This window comes from Lupinus angustifolius, chromosome LG13 (genome assembly GCF_001865875.1).
Source record: "Lupinus angustifolius cultivar Tanjil chromosome LG13, LupAngTanjil_v1.0, whole genome shotgun sequence".
Lineage (NCBI taxonomy): Eukaryota > Viridiplantae > Streptophyta > Magnoliopsida > Fabales > Fabaceae > Lupinus > Lupinus angustifolius.
In genome coordinates, this window is record NC_032021.1 from 11,030,107 (window position 1) to 11,041,252 (window position 11,146).

At 33.1% G+C, this 11,146-nt stretch overlaps 1 protein-coding gene across 3 annotated transcripts; it reads left to right on the forward strand.

Moving 5' to 3' along the window:
• LOC109325705 (exocyst complex component SEC15A-like) lies at window positions 6,296–9,989 on the forward strand. 3 transcript variants are annotated; one of them, XM_019558226.1, is made up of 2 exons: window positions 6,296–6,565; window positions 7,433–9,989. In XM_019558226.1, exon 2 carries the CDS (start codon window positions 7,444–7,446, stop codon window positions 9,817–9,819), a length of 2,376 nt encoding a protein of 791 aa, XP_019413771.1. In that variant the 5' UTR covers window positions 6,296–6,565; window positions 7,433–7,443; the 3' UTR covers window positions 9,820–9,989. The 3 variants fall into 3 exon arrangements, with proteins under 3 accessions (XP_019413771.1, XP_019413770.1, XP_019413769.1); XM_019558225.1 differs by having other exon boundaries at window positions 6,296–6,551; window positions 7,422–9,989; XM_019558224.1 differs by having other exon boundaries at window positions 6,296–6,551; window positions 7,429–9,989.

Sequence of the window (11,146 nt, forward strand, 5' to 3'; positions counted from 1 at the left end):
GAATTTTAAGAACTCTTAAGGTAGTTCTTCTTAGTTCATCATTTTCTTCTTCATTTTGATTCTCCATATTCTTAAGATCTAACCATTAGATGTTTATGAAATTTTAGTATGATGTTTATATGTATGTTATGAACATTTTCGACCGTTGAAATGTTCTAAAAATCTTCCTAACTCTTGTTATGTTCAAAACTCTAAATATATATTTTCTTGAGCTTAGAAAGTTATTTTGAAACCATGAACTCTTTGTGTTCATGGGGCTGTTTTTAAGGTTTAAAAAGTTGTATTTTTGTTGATTTGAGTTAAAAGTGATGATTTTGAAAGGAGCCTTTAAAAAGTTTAGAACCATGTAAAGTTTGAAACTTTTCATTTGTTTTTGGCTTGAGAAACCATAGCCTTGAACAAATGCAAAATAGTTGTTTTTCGGATTTGATGATAGAAATAAATGTTGTAGTGGAACATGGTTAAAGGTGATGATATTTACATCAAATGAACCTTTAAGGAGTTTTCTAGGTTTGGTTGTGTTTCAAAGGGGATGATTTTGTTATCAAAGGAAACTTTAAAGTGTTTAATGATAAGTTGAAAGATCAAAACTTTCCTTAGCATTAGGTCTAAATCATGACCTATATGTGTTTAGGAAAAATTTAGTTTCTAACTTTGAAATCCAAAATGTTTGTGGATGAGTTATTGTAAAAAAGAGTAGCTTAGAAAATTTTGAGTTAAAATGTTTTTAAGTATGAGATCAACACTAACAAGAATGTGTTGAAATGACCATGGGAAACTATTGTATAAAATATGGAATCTACTTAAGATGACTTACTTTATAGTGGTAAGATCAACTTAGAAGATATTAATTTAAAAAGTGTGAACTTTGATTAAGAAACTTACCTTAAAATGGTGAAGTATGACTTAAAAAGTCTTCATGAAAGTATAAATTTAGGTTGAGATAAAAGTATAAACTTTATGAAAATCTTACCTTGAAAATGTTGGATGAAAATGTTGGAAATCGGGAACGAGACTTTCGAGGATAAATGATGGTTCAAAAATATGAATCTTGGACCGGATGAATGAAAGTGTTTGAGTTCATAAATGAGTTAAAACAATGTTTTTACCTTAGGGTTATCATGTAAAAATCTAATTCGTGAATCACTAAATTGTTTTCGTGTATTTAGTGTCGAAGCTTTCGAAGTCGGATAACCAACTCACTCTCTCTTAAAGGAAATCAAGCACGACAATCTAAGGCGAGGGAGAATACATCGTGACATAGTGGTGTCCGAATATGACACCCGAATCTCCTAAACTATCTCAAACTTTTGGAGTTATATTTGTGTATTAAGAAAACCCGTACTTAATCAATTATTTTGTGTGCCTGGATTTTGTACGGATACTTTCTTAAGTTGTATGATTAGGATAGCTTAAAATATCAAGTATTGTGGTGACTATCCATGAAGGAATACCACTCGAGAAACTAAAATGCATTGGGATCGAAAACAGTGGAGATTTTCGATATGGTAACCTAAAAGGGCGAGGAAAATGGTCTTGGTAACTGGACCACCTCGCCTGGGCTAGGGAGAAACAGAGAAGAATGGTTCCAAATAGCGCTTGGGCGAGCAACCCCTCTCTTGGGCGAGGGCCAGACAGCCTATTTTGGGCGTCTTTGGCGCCCGGGCGATCGTACCTCGCCCGGGCAAGTCCAGACAGGTATTTTGACCAGTGTTTGGTGGATTTTTAGCTTGAGCGACAGTCCCCTCGCTCGAGCGAGAACCATGCAGGAAATTTAGTTTGTTTCGATGAATTGGTTGCTTGAGCGACAGTCTCTCGCCTGGGCGAAAGACAAACAATATTTTTGACTGATTGCGATTGTTTGATTGATTAGGAAATAGCCCTAGCTTGAGTGTGAAGTGTATTTATCCTTGGGAAAGACCGTGACTCAGATGATTGAACCTGGTATCCAAAATCGACAAAGTTATACAAGTACCTTTGTTCTTGCGCCTATTTAGGGCAAGGTTTCTAACTGTGATGTCGTGATTAGGGCGATGCCTAAAAAAAGGATTACATAATACCATGCAGCGAGGTCATCTGACTGTAAGAGGCTTGGCCATGTGGCCGTCCATAGTGATTCAACGATGGTTCGTAGTGGTAGGGATGTTATTCCTCTATTTACGTGTTGACGTAAGATCGGATCCCACAAGAAGTATTCCTCTGGGAGATGTCTTAGGTTGGGCTGATCATATAAATAATGATTAAAAGATTTAATCACCTAACCTCGGTTAGTGTGCATACTCATTATGGATAATGAAGTAGTGGAGAGGAAATTTACGGGAGACGAACGAGCCCCGAGATGTTGAGATGGACGACGATGGCGATGGTTCGTCAACAAAGTCTTGAGGGTGAGTCTAGATGAGACGAGTCCGTTATATTCCTGGATGAGGTATTTTGTTGGATCGGACAATTCTCATAGTGCAAACTAGATGATCTCTAACAACATCTCTTTGCAATTAGGATCAATAAGAGGGATGTCCAGAAAGTGTTTGATACGACGCTGTCCTGAAATGGAAAGTTCTTCAGAACAGATCGATCATATATCCTTGCGAGGAATAATTTTGGTGCGTTCAAATCGGCTTGTTATGGACCTGTACTCTTGGTTATTTCTGAATAGTATATTGAGAGGATATTGGTGAAAGGATGGATGAAACAAGCATAACATTCATACATTGAGATTGTGGACTTTGGTCCTCATAATCTGAGATTGTAACATCATTCATCATTGTACATTTTTATATGTGATGCATATATTGTGTATATTATGTGTGTCTGTCTGGATGTGATATTCCATGTAATTCCAAGCCGTCAATGAGTAATATTCATGAGATGTTTTACTCCCTTTTCTTTCTGTTTGTCTTTGGATCGCGTTTTGTTTAGATGGATCGTTCTGCGAGGATTCAGAGTTACCGCTTCTCGATGTCCCAGGAGGGGACATGGAGGACTGAGGGAGATCGGTACACCTACACAAGCCCTTGCGACTTAGATCTGTGTAGGGTACTTTTTGATGTGTTGGATGTCTTAGTCTTTTGTGTAATTTCAGTTTGAGCGAATATTTCTTTCGCCTTGTATTTCGTACAGATATTTTCCATTATTAAATGAAGTATTATTCAAAGTTATATTGTGTTATTTTTGGTTACCATTAGGTAATGGTTTTTGATTTTCCGCAATGTATGTTATTTAAAGTGATATCACAAAAAAGAAACGAATATAAAGATGATAAGTTTACGTTACATTATTCAAAAAAAAAATTTACTCATTTTTTGACATTATATTTATGGAGTAATTTTCGGGGCGTTACATGTACTAAATATTTTGTGATGAGTTAAGAAAAATTAATAAAATAAAAAATTAGGCATTTTTTTCAAATAATATCAAAATGAAATGCAGAGGACCTTGTCTTTGGTTAGGGATGGCAAAAAAACCCGTACCCGTGGGTAAAACTCGTACGAGCACAGGTACGGGTCACAAATGGGTACCTGCGAGTATTATAAGCGGGTTTTTAAAAATACCCGTAATAAATATGGGCGGGTACGGGTATTATGGTACCCGTGCCTGCGGATACCCGTTATTTATATGATTAATATATTTAATTAAAATAAAAAGTACATTATTCTAACATTCATTACACTATGTACATTTTTTCCATTTACTTTGTTTACATATTTTATTGAGTTTGGTGGTGAAACACCCTACAAATATTATTACATGTGTAGAAAAACACATGTTTTACAAAGAAAATATATACTTTTTGTTAAGAAAATGAGAACAAAGAATCACACAAATAGAAAACACCAATAAATTTAGCATTTTTGTCAAATATTCAATCAAAAGATACAAAAATAATTAAGTTTCAATCTCATTTGAAACATAATAGAAGTAAAAAATTAAAATTCATGAATAGAAGTAAAAAATTAAAAATTTATTTATAATATAGGAAATCCGCGAGTACCCATTTTACCTGCGGGTACCTAGAAATACACGCACACGAGTACCTGTACGGGTACGGGCGGGTATGGGTAATGGTCTCTTATTTTGAAACGGGTAGCGGGTAGCTACTACCTGCGCCTATCCGTGTCCATTATCATCCCTTTCTTTGGTAGTGGAAGTTTTGGTCTAAAGATGAGCTTTAATTAGTTTTGCTTTTGGATAATTTGAGAAAAGATAATTATAATTTAAACATTATGAATTCAAATCTAAATACTTGGTAAATGCATTATTTTAGAGAGAATTATATTAATCATTAACTTTCTATTTTGCATTATTTAAATTATTTTATAATTGTATTATTTAAAATAATTATAATATTGTATTTGTTAAAAATAAATTAATATTGCAAACCATGAATGATTTGGTTATGCTATTTTCTTGTTTCATTTTTAAATTCTATATCAATTGAAAGTTTAATATATATTTCATGAGACATTGTTTGTCCATAAAAGAAAAAAATAATATATTATTACAAATCATAATTAGTAATATATATCACAATTAGTAAAATATATAACAATTTAGTAACATATAAATAAAATAATTTCTCAATTAGTATCAGATGATCGGTCTTTAGTACACTTTTAATGCACTTGCTATATCTTTCCAGAGGGAGTCTTAGAAGTGGGTCCCGCAAACTCTACTACTCACTCAAGAGGCATGGGTCATTCCTCCGAGAACATATATAAGAATCCTTAGTAACATACATAACAGTAATATATACAACAATACAATTAATAATTAATAACATTAGTAATATATATAACAGTAACAATTTATTGTATGTGCTAGTTTTAAACCAAATCCTATAATCCTATGGAAAATTATAAGATAAGTTTCAAATCATCAAGATATTGAGAAAATAATATATATATATATATATATATATATATATATACACACATCTAGTCTGTAGGATTTAAGAAAATCAATAGCTGAGATTGAGTGTAATTAATGTAATTTAATTTGGATGTAAACAGACCCCTCCTCATATATATATATATATAACAACTTTGTAACTAGCAACCTATATAACTTTATTTGGCTCAAGTTTGACTTGTTTATTTAACGAGCTTAATTTTTAGCTTAAGTACAACACGTTTGATTCATGAACCAAGTTTATCGAGCTGAATAATGAATCGAGATTTTAACGAATATCGAGTTGGTTAGATTCATTTACAGCTCTATTTGTATTGTCCTCCAGACAAGCTTTTGTGAATGGTTCAGAAAACAAGATTGTACCAGTTTAGCCAAAAAGTTAGTGAGTTGGTCCCTATATACCAGTACAATACAACAATATATTAGTCATATAATTATATTGGTCATACCAACGGATTTTCATTTAAATCGTACCTTTCATATCAATCAACTTTTATTTAAAATTAAAAAAATTGTATGAAAATGACGTAATTTTTACTAAAATATTGTTGTGTAATGTCAAACACACAATCACCATATTTGTTTATAATTTTAAAACATGGTCTACCACCAAACCACACATTTTGTTTTAACAAATGATGCAAACAAAATTATTTATCCATTTCTTTATTAATTTTTAACATTAATATTATAATATATATATATATATATATATATATATATATACACACATCTAGTCTGTAGGATTTAAGAAAATCAATAGCTGAGATTGAGTGTAATTAATGTAATTTAATTTGGATGTAAACAGACCCCTCCTCATATATATATATATATAACAACTTTGTAACTAGCAACCTATATAATAGTATCATATATAACAATTTAGTAACATACATAATAGTAAAGTTTACCAAAAAATATAGTAATTTAAGCCAAAAAAATGATCGAAAAAATCAGTACAACATTAAACCCAAACTTAACGGTTCCTTAGAAAAAAAATCAAACAGAACCATGAAACTGAACTAAATCATATTTTATGGTTTGGTTATATCCAACCAGTTTCACAGCTTAAATTGAAACCACTTACACCCTTAATATTATTAATCCATGTCACAGTGCTTCGAATTTTTTTATGTTTTTTATTATCTAACATAATCTTCACATTTAATCTAGACTTAGGATCGTTTATATATAACATCAAACACGTGTATACATATCTAAATTTTACACTCAAAGTAAATAAAATATATATAAATTTAATTTTTTTTACTTTTTCCTTATAAAATGATGAATTTATAATAAGGCGGCCCATTACATTTTTCAATATGATTCTTCCCCAAAACCGTAATATGTCAAACTCTTACAATAAAATAGTCAAGTACTCTTACCTAGTACTTATAAACAAGATCCACCAACACAATCCAATCTCAAGTTTCATACATTCCAACCCAATAAACGTTACCCATTTCATTTTTTACTATTTTCAATACAAAGCAAAAAAAAAAAAACACCCCTTCAGATAATTAACCATAACAATTAACATTTCTACCATTTTTGTTCCTTTTGGAGCACAACTTTAACCTTTCATGTGGCTTTCTTTGTTGTTGTTCTGTTTGGAATTTCTGTTCTAATTAATAACTCAGGTACCCATTCATTTAATTCCTTTCTACTTTCCTCTTTCTATTCATTTTGACTTACTTTGACCAATGACTCACCCAATTTCTGTTCTTTTATTTTCTAAAATCTATTATTGCAGCTGCTTTTTTTGGTGGATTTTTTATCGCTAGTAGCTATTGTTCTATGAAAAAGTTCTGTTTTTTCCTTTTAATTTGGGACCTTGCATTTTTGTTAATGTCTTCTTCAGTGTGTTTTATTTTGATGGGGTTTGTTTCTCTATATAAACCATTTTGCGGGTATTTTTTTTTTGTTTTTGTTCTTTATTTTCAGCTACACTAACTATCATATCTTGATAAGCGTGCATAGTAAATCTACTGGAGTGGATTAACCGTGTATAACTGGGTATTGGAGTTTTTGCTTTTCTTGTTAATATCTGAAATGATGATTTGTTTTTCAAGCCAGGTTTGATTATTTTTTATTTACATTTATTTATATGCAAGTATAGAGGGTGAGCCTTGATTCATGGGTAAGGTTGTTTGCATTGTGATCGGGAGGTTATAGGTTCAAATCCTGGAAACAACCTTCTCAATTGCGAAAGCAAGGTTGTGTACTACTACCTTCCCTGGACCACACTAGGTTAGAGACTCGTGCATTGGGCTGCCCTTTTTTTTATTTCTTTTCAATTATGCGTAGTAAACCTGATCAAGTGAATTAGTGATGATGTTTGACCGTTTGAGTGTTGTTCTCTTTGATTTTCTTATCTTTGTTTCATATTTTGGAAGTAATATGATTTTATGATTGCGAGAAGTGTTCGATTGTTAGTATATGGAATAATTTATTTTTTGGTAAGGTTCGCTTAATGTTTGGTTTCTAAGTAGTATTACTATGTTGTCAAGATTCCAGGGGGTTTTTGTGATAATGGATGTAAAAACAAAGAGGAGAACTGTTGTAGAGAATGGTTTTGATGCCGGGGAGGATTCAGTTGTAGCTACTTTGATTGCAAACAGGGATGATATTGGTCCTCTTGTCAGGCATGCCTTTGAGATGGGGCGGCCAGAGGGGCTCCTTCACGAGCTGAACTATGTGGTCAAGAAAAAGGAAGCTGAAATTGAGGAGATGTGCAAGACTCACTATGAGGAATTCATCGTTGCAGTTGACGATCTTCGTGGTGTGTTAGTTGATGCTGAGGAGCTAAAGGGTGAGCTCCATAGTGACAATATTAAGTTGCAGCAGGTTGGCGGTGCCCTTCTTGTTAAGCTCGAAGAGCTTCTTGAATCTTATTCTATTAAGAAGAATGTGACTGAAGCTATAAAAATGTTAAAGAACTGTATACAGGTGTTAGAGCTTTGTGTCAAGTGTAATAATCACATTTCTGAAGGTCGGCTTTATCCCGCATTGAAAAGTTTGGAGTTACTTGAGAGAAGTTACCTGCAGAGCGTTCCTGCAAAGACTCTCAAAATGATCATAGAAAGGAGAATTCCTGTAATAAAATTGCACATTGAGAAGAAAGTTTTAAGCGAAGTTAATGAGTGGATGGTCGAAGTAAGGAGTTCTGCTAAAGATATTGGGCAAACAGCAATTGGTCGTACCGCTACAGCTCGTCAGAGGGATGAGGAAATGCTAGAACAACAAAGGAAGACTGAGGAGCGAAGTATTTCAGGAGTATGGGATCTTGCTTATACTTTGGATGTTGAAGAAGTTGATGAAGATTCGGTTTTCAACTTTGATCTTACTCCTCTTTATCGTGCTAATCATATTCATAATAGTCTGGGTATTCGAGAGAAGTTTCGTGAATATTACTATACTAATAGATTGTTACAATTGAATTCGGACCTGGAGATATCTTCAGCACAACCTTTTGTTGAATCATATCAGACATTTTTTGCTCAAATTGCTGGATTCTTTATAGTGGAGGATAGAGTCCTAAGAACTGCTGGGGGGCTTCTGGGAGCTGATCAGGTTGAAACAATGTGGGAGACGGCTGTAGCTAAAATGACATCGGTATTGGAGGAGCAGTTCTCCTGTATGGACTCTGCCACTCATCTTCTCCTGGTGAAGGATTATGTTACTCTTCTCGGCTCTACTCTTGGACAATATGGATATGAAATCGGCACTCTTCTTGATGTGATTGATAGCAGCCTTGAGAAATACCATCAGCTTCTTTTGGAAGAATGTCGGCAGCAAATTGTTGATGTTCTTCGCAATGACTCGTATGAGCAGATGGTGATAAAAAAGGAAAGTGACTATGAGAATAGTGTTCTATCATTTAATCTTCAAACTTCAGAAATTATGCCCACTTTTCCATATATTGCACCATTCTCTTCCATGGTACCGGATGCTTGTCGCATTGTGAGATCCTTTATCAAAGGCTCTGTTGATTACTTGTCTCATGGTGTACATGCTAATTTCTTTGATGTTGTGAGGAAGTATTTGGACAAGTTCTTGATTGATATATTAAATGAAACATTGCTTGATACGATCAACGGTGGCAATATCAATGTACCTCAAGCCATGCAGATTATTGCAAACATAGCTGTCCTCGAAAGAGCTTGTGACTTTTTCCTTCACAGTGCCGCCCAACTATGTGGCATCCCAGTCCGATCGGTTGAGAGGCCTCAAGCTACTTTAACTGCAAATGCGGTCTTGAAGACATCCGGTGATGCAGCTTATACTGTTCTAATGAGTCTGGTAAACAGTAAAATAGATGGGCTTATGAATCTTACAAAAAGCATTAATTGGATTCCCGAGGAGATAAACGAGAACGGAAATGACTGCATACTTGAAATCATTGTTTACCTGCGTTCTATCATGATCACATCACAACAAATTTTACCCTTGGATACTATATACAAGGTTGGGAGTGGGGCTTTTGAGCATATTACCAATTCCATTGTGGCTGCTTTCTCTAGTGACAGTGTAAAAAGGTTCAATGCAAATGCAGTTACGAATATCGACCACGATCTTCGGATCTTAGAGAATTTTGCAGAGGAAAGGTTCTATTCTGCAGGTTTCGGTGAAATTTACAATGAAGGTAGTTTTAAGAGCTGCTTGGTAGAAGCGAGACAATTAGTTAATCTTTTGCTTAGTAATGAACCTGAGAACATCATGAATCCTGATATATGGGAGCAAAATTACTATATGTTGGATTATAAGAAGATTGCTGCAATATGTGATAAGTTCAAGGATTCTCCTGATGGTGGTATCTTTGGAAGCCTTGCAAATAAAAATGCAAAGCAAAGTGCTAGAAAGAAATCAATGGATGTGCTCAAAAAAAGACTTAAGAATTTCAGTTAATAATAGTTGGAAAATATTCTTACATTGGAATTAGGGTATTATTGTAGTATTCTACTATGGATGTTTGTATTCTGAATGGGTAGTGTATCTATATTGTTCTGACTTGTTTTGGCTTTAATATCTATATGTCTTTCTTTGTTTTGGTCCTATTAAATGAATTTATCCAAGAACATTGCTTGGCCTTGCTTTTTGCAGATTATCACTGATACTGGCCTTGTACTTGCATAATATATTTTGATTACTAATGGTAAATTATGTTTTTTCCCGGTTTAACCGATCCCATCTAATAAGATTAAAACTTGATTTTTTTAGTTTCCTGTTACAATAGCCCTTCCTATATTTTTTACAGAGACTTGACTCAACAAAATTTGTTCCAAGATTAATAACTAGTATCAAGATATACACTTCATTCTTTGCTAATTGCCATGCTAGAAAGACACTTATTTCATTTAAATAGAAGTTAGTCCAATTCTTAGAGAAAGGGGGTGAGCAAGAAAAACCACAAGAAAAATGATAAAGAAAGACTTAGAGCTCAATAAATATGATTTATGATTGAATGTTATAGCATCATTCGATTCATATTGTCGACCCTACAGAGTGAGATATATGTTTGATTATTAGTATTGGTTAGAAAAGTCACTTGATAAATTGTTAGAACGTTGAAATTGAACAAAATTTGTTCCAAGATTAATAACTAGTATCATATCGATTTTTGTTACATAAGAATCACGCTTATATTATACAAAGTTTCCCGATTAAATGTGTATGAAATTTGTTGACAAGGATCTAGTGTATCAAAAAATCATATCTCCTTGTCTCTAGCTAATCAAATTATACCAAGTAATATAAATATATTAATTTTTGTTTATATATGTTTTTTTAATTAAATGACAGTTATTAATTGAAGGAGGACACAAATGGGATATGAGATCTCGGTTTGACATTTATCACTCATATGACCATGCTTAATTTAATGGCTAAACAGTGAAGCAACCTCACTAATGCTTCCTTTGTTTGAGAAGAAATGGAAGAGAAAGAGAGGATATAGGTTGAAGAGAAACACAAATTTTCTCTTTTTTGGTTTAGCATAGAAAGGGGAAGGAGAGAAGAAAAGTGGCATGAAACCACAAAAAATTATTTCTATTATTTTGTTGGAAATGACAAAACTATTCCTAACTTTTTGTGTCATTTTCTTTTATTATATGAATATTTGTGTAATTCAAAAATTTATATCTATATTTTGCTCCCCTATTTATTTTTTATTTCTCTCATACCAAACAATACTACAATCTATTCTATTTCTCATGTTTTTTCTTTCTCTTCACTC